Source organism: Labeo rohita, unplaced genomic scaffold (assembly GCF_022985175.1).
Source record: "Labeo rohita strain BAU-BD-2019 unplaced genomic scaffold, IGBB_LRoh.1.0 scaffold_175, whole genome shotgun sequence".
NCBI classification, from domain to species: Eukaryota; Metazoa; Chordata; class Actinopteri; order Cypriniformes; family Cyprinidae; genus Labeo; species Labeo rohita.
The window spans coordinates 42,979-62,379 of record NW_026127945.1 but is presented as its reverse complement, the minus strand read 5'-3'; the positions used below and the strand labels follow the sequence as shown (position 1 = coordinate 62,379).

At 36.7% G+C, this 19,401-nt stretch overlaps 1 protein-coding gene across 1 annotated transcript; it reads left to right on the top strand.

Annotated features, from left to right (window-relative positions):
* Positions 1-498: 498 nt before the first annotated feature.
* LOC127158869 (cytochrome c oxidase assembly protein COX19) lies at positions 499-15,242 on the top strand. The gene is made up of 5 exons (XM_051101839.1): positions 499-982; positions 1,066-1,177; positions 8,485-8,676; positions 13,072-13,158; positions 13,281-15,242. The coding sequence occupies exons 1-4, from the start codon at positions 901-903 to the stop codon at positions 13,142-13,144; spliced, it is 459 nt and encodes a 152-aa protein (XP_050957796.1). The 5' UTR covers positions 499-900; the 3' UTR covers positions 13,145-13,158; positions 13,281-15,242.
* Positions 15,243-19,401: the final 4,159 nt, after the last annotated feature.

The window sequence follows — 19,401 nt, the reverse complement described above, 5'->3', positions numbered from 1 at the left end:
TATTGTGGCAGATAGTAAATGATCACAAGTAGGGTCAGATAAGCTGGTCGAACCGCAGATGGTGCAGCCGGTAGCACAGGAACCAGTGGACAACCGAGTGAAAACCGCCAGGCAACGGGGAATACGAGGAACCATGAAACTGTAATCCAACAAAGGCGAGCACTGGAAGGAACACAGGAAACAGCCAGGCGAACGACACAACCAAACGATCTGACAACAAAGGACAAACAGAGCCGATCTTAAATAGCAAAGTTAACGAGCTGCAGCTGAAACAGATCAGCTCGTCAACGAACGTCAGCCACACCCACACCCACACACACACACACAGCACGCGTCACACGCACAAACAACACGCAAGAGTGAGTATGTGAACCTATGAACAGAATTTGTGTGAACTACTAGAAAGAAATCACTCACTAAATCACCAAATTAGTTTTTTGTGGTTTTTTTTTTTTTCTGTTCTATTAAGTCGTGACTTGTTTTTATTAGGCTATTTTTATTTTTTTTTAATTATAAAATATTAATGCAAAAAAAATTGATAGGATAAAAATCCTATTTAAAGCTATATAAATCATTATTGTGATGGCGGGGGGGGGGCCCTGCAGTAAGTCATAGCCCTGGTCTTAATGCAGCCCTGCCCATAACACAAAAGGAGAGACAGATCCATTATAATTTATTTTGATATAATCTTCCCATTCCCTCTGTATTTTCTTTTTGTGTGTTACGTTATTCAATATTGACATAACGTTACCTTTATTTTGAAAAACTAAGGTCTGGTATTACAGGGGAAGTAAACAGTCCGGTTGTTGCTTAATTCACAGCTTCAGTCAAGTGCCTGCTAAAACCCAAAAGTGGGTCCCCTTTAACATCTAAATGTAGTAAACTTTACATTAGGAAAAGATGTCACCAGCATTGAATTTCAGAACCAAGACTTTCCAGCCACGTTCACCAGACAAAGGAGCGTTTCCCTTGGATCATTTCGGTAAGAGTGATTGTGCGCATGCAACAAGCAGTCACAACCAATGACTTTGAATTCATATATCAAAATAATTTTTTTGTACACAGGTGAATGTAAATCATTTAAAGAGACATATATGCGATGCCTTAAAGACAACCGTTTTGGCAATTCGCGCTGTCGGGTAGAGTCAAAGGAGTATCTGGAGTGTAGGATGGACAGGTGAGTTTTTATTTATTTATTTATTTTTTTTATTAACTGGTTTAACCTGGAGGCGTAAAATTACAAATACATCAGGAACTACTTACAAACGTTTTATTTATTTCTCAGACAGTTAATGGCAAAAGAACCCTTTGAAAAACTTGGATTTAAGGATTTGATGGAGGAACCAGTATGGAGTAAATTTTGTGCCAATATTCATCAAACAAATCCAGCATTTTGCACATAAACAATCTGCTTTGCAAAGAAAACGCAAAGAGAAACGCAAAGTGATTCTCAAATACAAAACTCTGTTTGAGAATAAATACAGTGGTATGGAGAAACATATGTATTGTGTGTTACAACTGTGGGACTCTGTTGCCTTTTTCTGAGGAAATTTTCTCACAAATGCGTGCAAGCAGATTATCTCACAAATGCAACTGAGCAATTTCCTTTAAAAAAAAAAACACCAGATGGTGCTGTCGGTCAATTTACGCTAGTTTACTGAGACCCGAAACACCTTTATTGTGAACATTTATTGTAATTCTGCTTTATATGTTGAGACAGCCTACAGTGGAGAGAAATATAGTATAAAGTATAAGTATAAAACTACACCTAGACCTAGTAGTAAACCTAGTAGGCTAATCTAATTATACAAATAGGCTACTATAATCAAACCAGTTTAAGTTCAGGTGAGCTTTATTGTGATTCAGCTATGTAAAAGTACTAAAATATAATCTAAATAAATAAATAATAAAGCTGCCATTAAAGAAATGGTAAGCTGCAAAAAATGTGGTTAGCACACTTTTACTATAGTAAAACCAACTTTAATCAGATTATTAAAATGAGAATAGAGCAGTCAGTGTGAGGTGGGATCACATTAGCGATGATGGGATGAGACAGGAGAAACTGTACCTCTCGTTACTTTCACTCGGATTATATAATCAGAAAATATTTGTTTTCAATTTATTGGTTTATTTAAAAGTAGAAATTTCAAACTTTTTATACATATATGTATCATTTATGTGAGGCACATATTCACTGAGATTCAGGTTGTTTTATTCATGCGCCTGTGAAGAAAGTTCCTGGAGACAGAGAGAGTGCACCCTGTTTGTTTTCTTTATTTTATTGTTGTTATTTTATTGTTTTTGTTATTATGACTATATACACAAGTAAAAGTAGACCCATTGCATTTTCTAACGATGCAGTACTCTTATCTGTATTTTAATTCTTTTCATGGTCATCAAGAAAATGTGACAAAACACACTGGCATGGTCTTTGACCCCAAATATTATTTTTTAATCATTGTTAAAATCATTTTGAAATACTGATAAACCGCTGTTATTCAAAATGCTGAATTTAGTATTATATCGGCATTAACTTGATCCTTCTCCCTAATTCACAGGACAAGAGTGACACCAGAAGAAAAATATTCATCATTTTGCTTAGCTAAAAAAATACATAATTATTGTAGACACAAATGATTGCACAAACATTTTAGATATTGTACTAAATAATGTGGTTTTGTTTTCAGTTTTTTTTTTTTTATTATTAATAATTAATTACCTCTTGGGTGATATTACCATATCTGATACTAAATTAAATTGTCTGAGCTTTCATTTTTGGTACACAATATTGTCACTCTGCATAATACATTTGCATTTTAGTATTACAATATATTGTGACGTGATATTTTGTTATTATAGTCCTGCATTGTTTGAAATGTTGAACACATATGTATATATTCTATATCCTGTGATTCAACAGAGGATACAGTGAAAAGATCAGTTTTTATAGGGAAAGACTGCTTAGTTAATGTTTAGCCATGTCTCTACTGATTTTTGAAATAATCAATCATGTTAACAACTTTACAGCACTTATTGTGAATTTCACTGACATTGTAGTATAGGGTCGCTTTGTGAAAACATCTAAATAGTTAATTATAGATGTAGTAAGACAGAAACTCACCTGTTCCCCACTCATGTTGGTCTGCTGTATTCCCTGAAAAGGTAAATGGGTTTTGGGTCTCAGGAGACTAGTCTAAATTGGCCAACACCGCCATCTGCTGTTTTTTTTTTTTTTTTTTTTTTTTGGAAAAGAAAGTTGCTCAATTGCATTTGTGATAAAATCAAGCCAAGTTTCCTCATAAAAAGGCAACTGAGTTTCACAGTTGTAATACACAATAAATATATTTGTCTATACCACTGCATTTTCTCTCACATCTCACTTTACATTTGTTTGAAAGTCGTGTTTTTTTCTTTGCAAATCAGATTGTGTTTATTTGCAAAATGATGGATTTGTTGATGAATATTGGCACAAAATTCACTCCATAAACCAGCCGAAGAAAATAAAGCCAAAATCTGACAAAATATAATTCGGGCTGATATTTACATTTTGTTAAGGGGTTATGTGTTATGTTTATCTCCATATCACATAATACTAAACTACTCTACTGTTTTGTGCATATTAACAAGCGTAATAATAAAAATCTGTAATTACAATGTAGTACCAACATGGAGTCAAAACAATGCCACATATATTTGCAAAGGAACTGAAGTATTTTTTTTAGTCAAGTGTGAGCTTGCAATACAAGTTTTTTCCTTAGCACTTTTTGTACATGATTCCTTTATATTTTAGTTAATAAAATCTTCCTCAGGCGCACATCAATCTAATGTTATTTTTGTCACACTGTACAAAAATAATACTGTTTTTGTATTATAGTAAGGGCTAAGTAGAACAAATCATTTCATTGTTAGTTTCCGGTCTGAGCTGTATCCCTTCTAGCCACAACCAGATCACAGCTGATCAAGGCTCTGGCTGCGTCCGAAATAGCATACTTCCCTACTGTATAGTAGGCAAAAAGCAGTAGGCGAGCGAAAATGTATGTTTGAATCAGTATTCTTAAAAGAGTAGGCAAAAATTACACATATTTTCACTAGATTCAGATATACATAAGAGAGGGTATGCACTGACGTCACTTTTCCGCCAGAACATGCCCCCTCAGCCGGACTGAGTGGCAAAAGGACTCTCTGTCCTTGCTGCAGCCTGTAGCATGATGACATAGCTGTACTATATCCACTACATAGTAGATGTTTTATGCACGTGCACTGTTGTAGGTCTTGAGTAAATTCATATTTTTATTATATTTACATTTAATCATTTTTGCAGACACTTTTATCCACAGTGACTTAGTTTAATGACTTAGTCTAAGTGAAGTCTAACGCAGTACATGTAGCACGGGTTTTTGACCTAGGCTACATTACAATACGTGATGACCTACATTACATTACAGCGTAAAAACTTTAATGTCTAAAATCATTAAAATCATCCACAGTGTTTTCGTTTTTTTACACATTAAAAACTTTTTTTTTTTTTTGAATAGCCTGCATTTCATATGTTATCGCCAAGATGCACATATCAGTTTATCCATTATTATAAGGATACAACAAGCACTGTAACATGATTGATATGCAGACGTTGTACTGTAAATAGCTAATTATTAAGATATACATCACTCTGACAGAGTTACCCTAAATGTCTTTTTGATTTTTATTTGTCATGTTTATTTAAATTTAATTGGGGATATTAGATTAGTGCCGATCCATTTTCTTTATTTAGATTTTATATTATTCTAATATAGCTATTACAAACATTTTCAATAATAATAAAAAACAATCATTAAATTTATATTAAGACTTTACCTCGCTAATAGCGCCTCAGTCAGGTCAAAGGAATGTTTTATTAGTTTATTTTCACACTATCGTCTGATACAATAAAAAAAAAGTCTCCCAAGAGAGAGAGAGCGCTCATGTGTGTAATTATTTGTAGGACATGGGATAAACTGTAAAAACCCGTTGTGTCCCAGGATAACGGGTCTATCGGCGACTGACTGACAGGATTGTTTTTCTTTTTTTTATACAGTGTAAATAAGATGTCTGCATATTTTAGTGGGTGTATTTCGCATATGACAGCCCCACTTTGCACATTAAAATCCCAATACTGCGCATGCGCGTCAAACATCCAATACGTATAGGATCTGATCCAGCTACGTCATCTCGCTACGGGCTGCAGCTAGGACCTCTTGGGCAAAAGAGGAGGGAGACGTTTCCAAACGTTAAATCTTATACATGGAATAACAAGAATTAAGACTTTCTCGTTTAGATTATTGGCTTGTACCACACTCCTTTAAAAACTTTAATGTTTTAGTTAATATCCTTCCCTTACCTATAACAGACCACCACATTATTTCCTCTCTACTCCTTTATCCACAGGACACTCAAATACTAGTTTAAGAGCTTATTATTGAAAAATGAACTCCTCTCTGCTTAAGCATAATGAATTGAAAAAAAGAATTTTCTTTTTGATTCAATACTATTGGGCCAAAGCTTCATCTGACAAAAAATTTAGTTTTAAATGGGAGTTACTCAAATATGAAATAGGATTGTGTGTTAGGCATTTCAGCAGCAATTTGGCAAAACAAAGAAGGTAAAAGGTAATTTCAAAGATCATAACACTTCAAAACAAAATTCAGGAAGACTTAACAGAAGCTGATTTAACAGAACTTGCAGTGCTTAAATCTAAATTAGATAGTATTTATAAGTACAAAGCTGAAGGCTCCTACATTCGTTCTAGGAGGAAATGGTTAGAACAAGGAGAACAAAGCTCTGCTTATTTTTTTAGAATGGAAAAATATAATTCTAGGAATCTTACTATTGATTCTTTACAAGTTAATGGTACTTTGACAGATAATCCTAATGAAATTGCCTTTTTCTGTAGTGAATTTTATTCAGAACTCTATAAGTCTAATTATTGCAAGAATCTGCTTCTCTTTTCTTTCAGTCTTTAAAGGAGGTTAATGTAATATCTAGAGATTAGTAGTCTGCCTGTGATAAAACTAAATATAATACTGATATAATTGACTGAAAAATAACAAGTCTCCTGGCACGGATTGTCTAACGGCTGAATTTTACAAATGCTTTGTGGAAGAATTAGCACCATTCCTGCCAGAGATGTTTTCGGAGAGTATTCACTCAGAAAATCTGCCTCCAAGTTTAACACAAGGGCTACTAACTCTAATACCTAACCTCAAAAAAGATACTTCTCTGATAAATAATTGGACTTAAGAGTGTTTTAAACTCCATTATTAACGAGACTCAATCAGGATTCATGCCAAAAAAAACACATAGCTAATAATATCTGACTTGTTTTAGATTTATTCGATTATTCTGAGTTAGTTAATGATGACAGTTTTTTAGATTTCTACAAAGCGTTTGACTCTCTCAATCACAAATTTATTGTTTCATCTCTCAAAAAACTTTGATTTGGTGATCCATTCTGTAAGTTTACAAGAACTCTCTACAATAACGCCAACTGCTCTATCAATCTTAAATGGGGTACCTCTCCTAGATTTCAGTTGTCAAGAGGAGTTTGTCAGGGTTGCCCTGTCTCGCCTTATTTATTTCTTATAGCTGCACAAGGTCTTTCCTCCTTCCTTTCAAGTAGTGATCTGCAGGGTATTACTGTTGCCAATAAGCATATACTTATTAGCAGCTAGCTGGTGACACTACTTTGTTTCTTAAAGATAAACCATAAATTCCAGTTGCTATTGAACTCATTAAATTTTATTCTGGAGCTTCCAATTTAAAGCTAAATCTTATAAATGTGAATTGTTAGCGATTAAAACTTGTTCTTTTCCTTTTCTTTACAGTATCCCAGTTAAATCACAGGCTTAAATATTTAGATTTTGCCTCTTCAAATAATACTTTTAAGATTAATTGGTTAAAGCAGTATTTAACAAATCCTGATTCATTTTGGAATATTATTTCTAATGTTGTTTTCTTTAAGGTGGGAGGTCTCGCTGTCTTATTGTTATGTAATTATAATATCATTAAATTGCCCCCTAAATTATCAAATTTTCACTAGCAAGTGCTTCTGGCGTGGCATCTGATTTATAAACATAATTTTAGTCCTCACAGTTATTTTATTAGGAATAATGGTGATATCCTTTATAAAAATTAATCTTTGTTTTTCCCAAATTGGGTCAATAATATTATTATTCTAGTTTCTCAGTTATTAAACTCTGATGGTTACTTCTTTATATCCTTTTTCAGAGTTTCTGAATAAATATAATATTTGTGTCACTCAATGACAGTTCGCCATTATAATGGACACCATTCTTGGTGAGGCCATAACTCTTCTCAAGGACTAGATCCCAGCTTTCTTTGTCAATGTTTCATCCTTTTGATACAGTGATTGGGAAGACTTGTTTTTTATCTACCTCTTGCGGTTGGAACAAAAGAATTAGACTGTATAACTGTTTCAGGCTGAGATAACTTCTCCCCCCATACTTTGTGTCCCACTGGAATGGTTACTATGAAAACATTCCATGGAAGTGTGGACTTTGTCATCTAAATATTTAGTAATTAATAAGGTAAAGGATGTTTCTTATAAATTACTTCATCTTTTTTACCCCTTTAAGCTCTATATGAAAAAAAAAAATGTTTCCAGATATTGATTCTTTATGCTCCTTTTGTGGGGCTGAAGATGAATCCATGTCTTATCTTATTTGGGAATGTACATTCAATAATTTATTTTGGAAGGATTTTTGTACATGCTTTTTCTTTACAGAGTTTCTTTTTGTTATATAGAGGTGTCTTATTTGGCTGTCATAACTTTACTAAAGAAGACAAGGACAAATATTATTTGATAATGCTTGAATTCAACACCGGGGAAATAAAGCAAATTTGCCTGTTAATGCATTTTGTAAATACTACAAAATGTAGTATTTGTAATATTAATGTTATATTTATCGCCATATCGTCCAGCCCAAAAACTGTCGTTTTTGTCAGTGTTTATTTAAAAACGTCCGTTATGCAGAATTTAATAAGATGGTAAATATTTAATTGATGGGTTGTCAATATGAAACATTATAATACAATATATAGGGTGCGATTTTACAGCAAAATTCAACATATTAACATGAAATGATAACTGCAAGTCCGTGTGTCGCTGCCTGAAGTGTATTTGTTTCTGTGAATTGCAGCAATTCATTTGCTTTCTGTAGCGTTCGGCAGTCTTTAAAAATTTACCTCAGATTTCTTGTCAAATCTCTTTGTACAGTCAATCGCAAAGCTCGGTCTCATTTTAGATGTGTTTTGTCATTCTGTCACAGCATTCACGTTGAAACCGCTGCAGCCACTCCAGCTGACAGTGATGTCATGTACATACACTCGCCGCCTTGTCACAATTCTGTATTGTTAAAGGCGGTATGTAAACAAAGGTGACTTGACTTAACTTGACTATATGCCATTGCCTACTTGCCTACTATATAGGAAAGGAAAGAAGTACGTTCAGAAACTGAGTATTCACAAAAGAGTAAGTGAGAAATCCCAGGATGTCCTACTGCTTCAGCCCAGATTCTGGAGTGTACATCGGATGGACACTTTTCAATCCCAGGAGTCCACGGGAGATAAATACGCCAGCATCGAAAATGATGGAGAACAGCGACAACAGTGTTTACAGATGTAAGTATTAGAAACCAAAACTCAGTTCCCTCTCTTAAAATTGTATTTGTTGAGCTACTGTATAGTAAACTCTTCATTTGCTTAAGGTGTTAATATGCTAAACATACACTGCCCTCCAAAAGTTTGGAAATGCCCTAGAAAAGTGGGGTTTTAGACAATATTGGCATGAATCCTTTTTAATTTGGGATAATTTTGCACTGATATGGGGACAACACAAACTGCGAAAACATATTTTATTACATAAACAGTTTATACATAGAAAAAAACTTAAATTTTCGATTCATCAAAATATTATTAGCAGAAATTACAGCTCTGCATAATCTGGGCATCCGAACTGTCAGTTTATTCAAACATTGATTTGATATATTACTCCAAGCCTCCTGAAGGATTGCCCAAACATGATTCACACTGGTTGGACACTTCTTACGGACGTCACGGTCCAGTTCCTCCCATAGTAGCTCAATTGGGTTGAGGTCGGGTGATTGGGGAGGCCATTCCATGACAGACATGATGCCAGCTAACTGTTTCCTCTCCAAATAGGACTTGCACAGCTTGAAAGTGTGCTTGGGGTCATTGTCTTGTTGGAAGGTGAAGCCGTGACCAATAAGGTGCTGACCAAAAGGAACAGCATGTCGTTGCAAAATGCTGTGGTATCCATGCTGGTTCAATATTCCTTGGACATGATACAGGTCACCAACTTTTCCTGCTCTAAAACAGCCCCAGACCATCACACTGCCACCTCCATGCTTCACAGTGGGTGTGATACAGGCATCTAACATCTTTTCACCAACTGTCTCACGTAAAATCGTCTCTTTGAGCCAAAAACTTCAAATTTGGATTCATCCGTCCAGAGCACCTTCATCCAATCATCTGCTGTCCAGTTTCTGTGCTGCTTTGCCCACTGCAGTCTCTTTTTCTTCTTGTTTGATCTTAGCAGTGGTTTCTTAGCTGATATTCGGCCATGTAGACCTGCTTGTTGGAGTCTCCGATGGACAGTAGTACATGACACTGGTACCTCACATGCACTGTTGAGATCAGCTGTCAGCTCTGGGCAAATTAGGCATCTGTTGCGAAGGCTGGACAGTCTTACATATTTGTCCTCACTAGAAGAGATACTTCTCGATCTTCCACTCCTCTTTCTGTTGTAGCGAATTTTAGCTCAAAGGGAAATGTATATAAATAATTACAATTAATTATGATTAATTACAATTACTTATATCAGCTGCCAGTAGTAACTGTAGCAGAATCAATTTTCCATCAACTAATCTGTTCGCTCAGCGAACATTCAGTATAATCTTTATATCAACTATAAGAAGTGATATTTTCTTAGCCACAGAAAATAACTTTCTTAAAGTACCATTGCATTAGAGCATGTAGCTCGAATCGGAATCGTAAAGGGACATTAATTTGCAAAGCAGAATCAGAATCAACACTCATGTAATTTGTGCACAAGAGTTTTATTAACGAAGGACTAACACATAACTAATTTAAACAACAAACATAAAAGCACTCATACATAGGAGAAGGGTCAGTGAGAAGCAGTTAGAGAGAGAGAAGGAACATGAAGCTATGAAAAGAGTCAGTTAACCACCTGCTGTGAAACCATCAGTGCTGTCTACAGCTTATACCAAACCTCTGTATGTTTAGTTAAGTGTACGATACTTGCATTGCCTTGGTCGTCGAACAAGTGTCCAAATGCAGTCTCTGAACGTCTTGATGGTTTGAAGCAGTGGTGGTTTTGGAATTGCAATCACGTTCTTCCGGGTCTGAAGAGTGATGAATTCCAAAGATGTCCTGACTCGTTGGTGACTGGGAGTTTCTTCCCATGTGAAAAGTGAAGAAGAACCAAGAGCTGAGAGGGACTCAGCTGAAGTCCTGTGATCTTTGGGGAATGGAAAGACAAGGCCGCAAGGCCTGGCACACGCTTAGGGAAGTCCTGAAGAGTTCTAGCCCATCTTCTTAGGTTCTCCAAGAACCACCGACTGGCTGAGACGAGTCATGAAGATGAATTCCAGAGTTGAGTGGAACTGTCTGGCTCTTTGTGGTCGAGAGCCACAGCTTTGTGTGTTGGGCCTGTCGGGCCCGCCGGGCACGCCCTGTGCCGGCTCAGGCTCCCCGTGGGTTCCTCCACACGGGCAGCAATCAGAAGATGTTGCAGACGAAGGAGAAAGTGAAGAGAGAGAGAAGAGAGAGGGGTCGATGCCTTTAAACTCTCTGGAGGCTGTGCCTCCAGGAGGTCCATGAACCAATGGTAACTTTCACCTTTGGAGAGAAAGTTTACGACTCTTTGTCTGTGAGCATGGTAATTTGCATATGTAATTCGATTGGGTGTTGATGCAAAAACTACTAAGGTTTCTTAAAACACTAACATGTTGCAAAGGTATCAACATCTAATTTACACCATCTTTTAGATCATTAAAATACGAACTCAAAGAGTCCAAGCATGACATAGGTGGGTTATACTACTAGTCATCTATCATAATACATGCATAAAACAGTAGAAAGACAAATACAAATACAACAGACAAAATTAAAATACATTGCAGTAATACTGTACACAATAACCTGGGCTATGTGTGATAGGAAGGTCAAAGAAAGGTTTGTCTGTGAATGAATAGGAAGGAGTCTGTCTCTATAGGCATTGTGTCTTTCCTGTGGCAAATGTAGCATGGGCAGATGTGCATTCCTTGAAGCAATAAAACCTGTGGTATCAGATCATTGTCCTGGCAACTGAGCCCTTTTGGGGTGTTAGTTGCTTTGGGGGGGTTTGTCTCCAGAGCTCCAGCATGTAGCTGGCCTGTTGTGTTTAAAGACTATTTGTTAAATGTAACAATTAATGTATGTCTGATTGGTCCAGACGCTACACTGTCTTTATTGGACCCAGACTTTGCCTTTCGTTTCAAGCAATAGTGGACACCTTTCAGTGAAATTTTAAACTTTTTGGCTATATCTCGCATTGAATGGCCTTCATTCCTTATTAACTATTACAGACTGACGTGTTTTCAGAGAAAGCTGCTTGCACCTGCCCGTGTTGTCAAGAAACACATGGAAACTCTCTATAAAATGGGCCAAACAAGTCATTTGATTGGCAAGAACTATTTGTAAAGTATCTGACCTAAATTGTGTTCATTGTATGCTAAACTTAATTGGCAATCCATTGTTCAAGCTATTAAGGTGTGCTGACCTAAAAATCTTTTAAAAACCTGGGCCAAGTTTAAACCAGTAACCAAGCATCACAGCTGGCAAAGGGGCATGTCTGACTTTGACATGTATATATTGCCATTATTATGTAATCAAAATTAAAATTATTATTGTTGGTCTTCAATGATAATGCCAATTTACTTTAATCTTGTCACATAACGTGGAAGGAATGGGCAAACAAAGATGACCGTTCAAGATAAAGTCTTTATTATAATCCACAGATAGTTTCCAAACAGGTAAATCTACAGGCTTGGTAGCATACACTCACATTCACGTTGACGTTGACAAGACCGGACGACAAACACAGAACTGAATGCAACTTATAAAGACAGGTGATAACGATGAACATAATTAAGGCACAGGTGAAACAAGGTTAACTAATTAGGAGACAACGAGGGCAGGAAGAACCAAATATGGGCACAGCAGGGAGAAACCAACATAAACAGTCCAAGGGGTGTTACAAATGTATTTGCACCAAAAAATAATAAGGATTTATGCTGATATTGTCCAAAACCACACTTTGCCAGGGGTGTTTCCAAACTTTTGGAGGGCAGTGTACGTTATAGTATATTTGTGATTTCGCTGTACATCTCCAAAGTGGATTTACATAAACCATATACATCTTAAAGATAATTACTAAATGTCTATTTAACAACTGACAGAAAAAAAGGTTCTAAGAGAATTGCAGATAAGCACATCACAACATGAAATAGACATCTGAGTGAGTAATGTATTTTTGCTGTCATCTACCACTGTTTTCAACACTGTTTTAGATTAATGTAATGTAAATAAATCTACATGAGTAATCTGTTTTAGTAAACGTGAGTTATCTGTTTTATTTGTTCATTAGTATTGCCGATAAATTGACGAGCATTTGTGTTGGATAAAAAGCCAGTTAACACATCAGCAACTACCTCAGCATGTACACGTATTGAGCACATAAATCACAAAGGTAACTGAATCTTTTCTGGGTGATACAGGGACAGATGAGACACATGTGTCCTTATCCAGTGCAAAGTGACTGATCAAAGGCTTATAGTATACTATGAATATATATCTATGTATACTACAGACATTGATAAAACATTTTTTAAATCTTAAGTTTTTTTAAGTAGTTTTTTTAAATTTGTTGTAATTTTAAACAGAGCTATTACAGCACTTTTCTGATTCTTGATTCCTGTGCATTTGCTGCAGAGCTTTTGTGGTGGAGCAGTACCTGCAAGGAAAGGTGACAGCAGCATTTGTGTGGAAAAAAAGGAAAACCTGAAACAAAAATATAAAGTAAGATTATGTTACTTCTAATACAGAGATCAAATGACATTGTGCTGTTAAAATGACAACTTTTGTATTATGTATTGTTTTTGTATTATTTGTATTTTGTCTATGATCTGAAATGTCTGCAGACTGGTGTGTGCACTGAGAAAGGAGCACAGCAGCATCCTGGAAATGGTTAGTGCAAGGGTCTTCAACCGGGGATCCGCAGCGGCACTGCAGGGGATCTGCCAATTAATGTTTGATCACAAATAATTTTTTGTTTCAAAAATTAAAACGTGTTAAAAAATACATCAGAAAGTCCATTTTAAATATAAGCGCCCTGTCACAAAAGCAAGCGCACCCCCAGTTGATACTGTAATTCAGGCCCGGCACTAAGGGGGGATTTGTGAAAGAATTTGTACCATCAAAGTAGGCTACCGCAAGAGCGATTCGCAAGCAGACACAGGTTATGGTCATCACAGTTTCTCCAGCACAGCTGGATACATGAGCTTTGATGATGACAGCTAATTCATGATTTACCAGACTCACTCACTGTATTTCATCCCGTGCTTTAATAGGATTACAAACTCCTCCTACAAACAAAATTTGAAATAATAGCGCCCCCCTCCCCCTCCCCCTCCCCCGTTTGGTGAAGAGTTGCTCGCTCTCATAAATCCTCTCATATTAACGATACGAGGTAAGTCGTAAGAGATTCATGCGGAGTAGATATTGCCTTGTAAATAATCTTAAATGTCCCACTGTACATTTCTATTAGGTGCCACTGCTGTATCTCAGTGTAAAATTAAAAAAGTTTTTGTAAGCTTGAAGCTAAAGTTTAAGTTAAGAATTATTTGTCCATCTGACAGTAAAATATGTAATATAAAAAATATTTTTTTTTTATTAAACGTATGGCTAAAGCTCAGGTAAATGTAAATGTCCATCTGACTAGTAAAATTAAAATGTATGACTTTGCAAATTCATTAAAATAATAAACAACAACTGCAAACAACTAATTTTTTTCTTTTTATCTCAACGTGTTTATGATGCATAAATCTCAGTTTTAATTATAAAATGTAATATACAGGCAGTGATGCATGTGCAGCAATTATAATGTGCATAGTTCTGATCTACTGTCTAATGCATACAGTAAAACAATACATTATAATGCAGAATACAACACAGAATAATTTTCCAAAGCTTTATTGTCTGTCCCCAATGGGGTAGAAAATTGTCTTTAGACAAAAGGCTCAACACACAAAACAATACAAATAGTCCTCACAACAACAATTTTCATCATCACAAAAAAAAAAAAAAAAAACACATTAATTTTAAAAACCTGTTTAAAATACCAATGGCAGTTATGATAAACATCTTCTTATACTTGGCCCTTTTCACCAAAGGCACTTTATACTGTCTACCAGACGGAAATAGTTGAAACTATACAGAGGATGAGAAGAGTCTCCCACAATAACAAAGGCTTTCCTTTTTAGTGCCATACTAAACACAATGCTTGTACGTTGTTAGCACCACAACACATTTCTTTAGTTTTACTAATGTTAAGCTGCAAAGAACTCTCCTCTGTCCAAAATGTAAGAAATTTAAAAAAATTAAGGTAAGTATCCAATGACTGAATATTCTTTACACATCCCACCAGTGCCATCTGCATCTGCATATTTTATAGGTGTCAAATTATCATTATCACAAGTCTTTTCATTTATGTAAATAGAAAATAAAATTGATGATATAACACACCCCTGAGGAAGGCCAGTATTTAAAAGCGCATTCTCCGACTTTTTACAGTTTACCAATACATGCTGTGGAAGTTTCCGTAAAAAAACTATTAATCTATAAGATCACATGCATGGTGCACATGCAACTCCTACAACCGCCTGCAAAGAATATTTATATTCACAGTATTGAAAGTGGAATAAAAGTCCATAAATAAAATCCTAACACAACTATTTGCCGTATCCAAGTATTTTCCAATAATATCAAAGGGTGTATGCTTGATATGCAGCTTTGCTTAATTTACAATGTAAACATTTTAAAATGCAACTGAAAGTAATTCAAAATATCTCAGATCACTTCAATATTTAACCCAATTTAATTATCTTCAGTTTGTTTTAAAGGATTCCCAGCCTGTTGTTCTTGTGCTGTTGGGACAGCAGTGGGCATCTATATTGTTGCAGCACTGTACCAGACAGCACACTGTTCAGAATTGGGAATCAGTGTAGTTCCTCTTGTACATAACTGCACTCAAATGGAGCAGAGCTGCCACAAACCTAGAACAATGGTAAATTTAAGAGAATTATCAAATACACTATGAATGACATATATAATTAATACATTTTGATTATAATACTACATGCCCATTGGTATACCTAGGAAGTCAAGCCAGGCCCTGTCAGTGATATGGTGCTCCTGTTTGTAAGACCAAAAGAGAAGAAACTTACTGAGAGGATAAGGTAGGAGCAGACTGTAAATGTTTCACAGTCTAATATTTTTACATCTTGTCATATCTCAATATAATATATCCACCTTATTTTTCCTGTAAGAACGGGTGCAGCCATTTGTAAATTTAATGTGTCTGGCTTCCAGACACATCCAGACCGCCCCCCCACACACACACACACACACACACACACACACACATGTGCCATGTGCACAATCAAGGTTTTAAAATATAGTGTACTATTTATTGGAAATGCCTCCATCTTATACAGAATTTACACTAACAGGTTATAGCCTATAATCACCTGTACACAGCAATCTTTGCAATAAGTGTAAATAGTAATTATGCTATCTATACTTTATATTGGCATATACTATTTGCACCTCAGTATTTTTCTATATTAACAGGATGCAATAATAACACAGGGCATCATTCATGAAGTTTGCGTAAATATATGAGTAAAACAGACCTTCCTGAAAACTCTCTTCCAGATTCACACTTCATAAACCTCAGGTTTAATAGTTAAACATGTTTGTTAATGAATTCCAAGTATTTGTAAATGGGGTGCACGTGCACGCTCATTCACAATAAGCATAATAACCCCGCCTATGAACTACAACTACATAAGTTATGTGTCCAGGAGCGCAGTGAAATATTTTGGACTCGTTTCTCAGTTTTGGCTCCAGTGTATTTCATAAATGCAAGAAAGACTAATAGGCCATATGCCCAACAAAAAATATTCAATTAACATGTCCATCCATTGGATGGTGGTGCTTGAGAATGCTTTGGTGGCACAGCGTTTTTACAGCTGACAATTTGGTTGCTATGATGTAGAACAGAATTTCTCAACCCCACTCCTCAGTCATACAAGTAGGTTGGTCGGTGTTGCATTCATCCTGCCCCCCCTTTCATTGATTAGATGGCTTAAGTGACAGTGACGAGTGCTGCGTTTTACCCAAAGTTGAACAGTTATCAACTCTCAACTACAAAAAAAAAAAAAAAAAGAAAAAAAAAGACAGGGCAAATGAACATAAAATATTGAGTTGCATTAAAACACAGTGTCATCAGTTTGCTAAAAACACTGCCAACTAACATTTTGAAATTTTTCATGAACTCTAAAGTTTATGTCAGAACGGCTTTATGAGCTATTTACACAAAAAAAAATTGTTTTGCTCATGTTTCATGAATGAGGCCCATAGAGTATAAGTGATTATACATAGCTTCACAAAATGCGGATTCAAACCCGTTTTGATCGTGTCAAAAGACAATTCTGCAAGTCTGACTCTCTGCACCACTTAAGCAGTTTAAATTATTGTTTTTGTTTTGTATCTTTTCATTAGGAAATTAATACTTAATAATAATAATAATAATTATTATTATTATTATTATTATGCAAACATATTATTTAAAATCAAATACAATCATAAAACTCAACACACACATCAGTATTAATTATAGTTAGACACTGGCAAAAGCTCATAAATGGGCGTGGAGTGGGTGCTCTATAATGCCACCTTTTAACAAAGGTGGGGGGGTAGTTTTTCCTACAGTCACCAAACTCGGTACATCTATTGTTCTCATTAAGCCGGACAACTTTCTAATTTACAGTCATTAGCTACAACCAACAGGAAGTTGGCTATTTTGTTTTTGAATGTGAATTTTTGGAAAAATCAGGCTATGAATTGATGCATACTACTCCTGCAAAAATCATTAAATTCACACCAAGCTTTGTCAATATGATGCCAAGATATTGAAGATGCTAAATTGCGAACATATTTTGGATATCTTGAACAGTGTTGACATGGCGATTTTATTAAAGTAACAGTAAAAAAGATAACAGTAATTCCCTTTCAAGTCAAGTCAAGTCAAGTCAAGTCAAGTCAAGCTTTATTGTCATTCCGCTACATGTGTGGACATACAGTGGAATAAAAAATGTTGTCTCGCAGGACCACGGTGCTACGTAAATAAACATAAATATGAACATAAATACACTAGACGTAGAAACAATTTTTTAAACCTATACATGTAACTATACATATACTATAAGTAATTGACTATATATACACATAACCTAAGACAGACTATACAAGTAGTTTACATAATAACTGTGCATGATAATGTGCAGAAGAGGTAATTAAAGGTTAAGATGCAAAGAGTGCAAAAAGATTTGTGGTGCATTGACAAGTAGACATTTGTAAGTCCTTATTAGGTCCTTGTAACATTAATAAGTGTTAATAAGAAAGTGTCTGGTGCAGAGAGAGAAAAGAGTGTTTCTACAGGTGGTTTGTCTAGCCCACTCTCCTGTAGGTAGCACACTCAGAGGTGCACAATGTTTTCTGTGTACATGTAGTGTTTATAGGAAAGTGTCTGGTGCATATAGAGATGAAAGAATGCGTTACTACAGGTGGTTTGTCCAGCCCACTCACCTGCGTGTAGCGCACTCAGAATTGCACTCAGAATTGAGTTTTTTAACAGTGTTTACATTGTGGATAAGGTTTCAGAGGGGGGTGAGGTGGTTGGAATTGAGGGCTCTCACAGCCTGGGGGAAAAAGCTGTTGAGTAGTCTTGCAGAGCGGGCTCTGATGCTCCTGTAGCGTCTTCCTGATGGCAGGAGCTGGAAGAGATGATGGGAGGGGTGGGTGGGGTCCTTCACGATACTGGTGGCTTTACCTGAGCATCGTGCAAGGAAAATGTCCAGAAGGGAGGGGAGAGAGGCACCGATGATCTTTGCAGCTGTGTTCACTGTCCGTTGTAGGGTCTTGCGGTCAGCAGCACTGCAGTTCCCGTACCAGACATTGATGCAGCTGGTCAGCACACTCTCAATGGTTCCCCTGTAGAATGTGGTAAGGATGGGTGGAGGGAGACTTGCCCTTTTCAGCCGGCGGAGAAAGTGTAGACGCTGTTGTGCCTTCTTGGAGAGTGACATGGTGTTGGTGGTCCAGGTGAGATCCTCCGTGATGTGCACCCCCAGGAATTTGGTGCTGCTGACTCTCTCCACTCCTTTGTCTTACTCACATTGAGGGACAGGTTGTTTGCACCACACCATTCAACCAGTTGTGCCACTTCCTCTCTGTAGTGTGTTTCATCGTTGTTGCTGATGAGACCTACCACCGTTGTGTCATCAGCAAACTTGATGATGTGGTTGGAGCTGTCGTTCATTCCAACGTTGTGTTGATTGTACAACACCAGGGGTCGCTCCTGGGAGCCCAAACACCTCTGACAACATTGAGACTGGGTAATGACCGTCACGCTCATTCTCAGTGCCTTTTTTCCCAGAAGTGCACGAAAAGTTGACGAAATCGCGGAAGGCTCCGTTTTCGGCCAGAACGCGATATACCAACTCCTCCTCCTTCACCACCCTTGATGGGGGTCCAGCAAGGAGGGCATACGAAGGTTCCCCAAGCAGAGAGGGTGTTGGTGGTGCACTTCCCCGCAAAACACAGCCGCTTGACGGGATCACCCCAGGCTCCCATCCAGGGCCTGTAAGTTCGCTTCGGGCTTCGCTTCTGCACACCATGGCCATCCTGTGGGTGTACCAGGCCAAGGTGCTACACATCTGCACGGTGCCCAGCGTTTTGCTACCTTTTTTCGGGTTGAACGACATGTTGTGTGCAACGGTGTGCAAAGGGGTTTGAGATATGTTCTCTCTTGTTTGATGGGTGTGTCAAAAATGTCAGCCCAATCAGCTGCAACATGTATACAAACCAAGTGGTATTAAAGTGAGACAGCTCGAACAATGTATGCATTTATAGTAGAATTTTCGACATCCCCTATAATGCTGTAAATAAGCTGACAAATTTTGCTATGGCTTTTGTTTA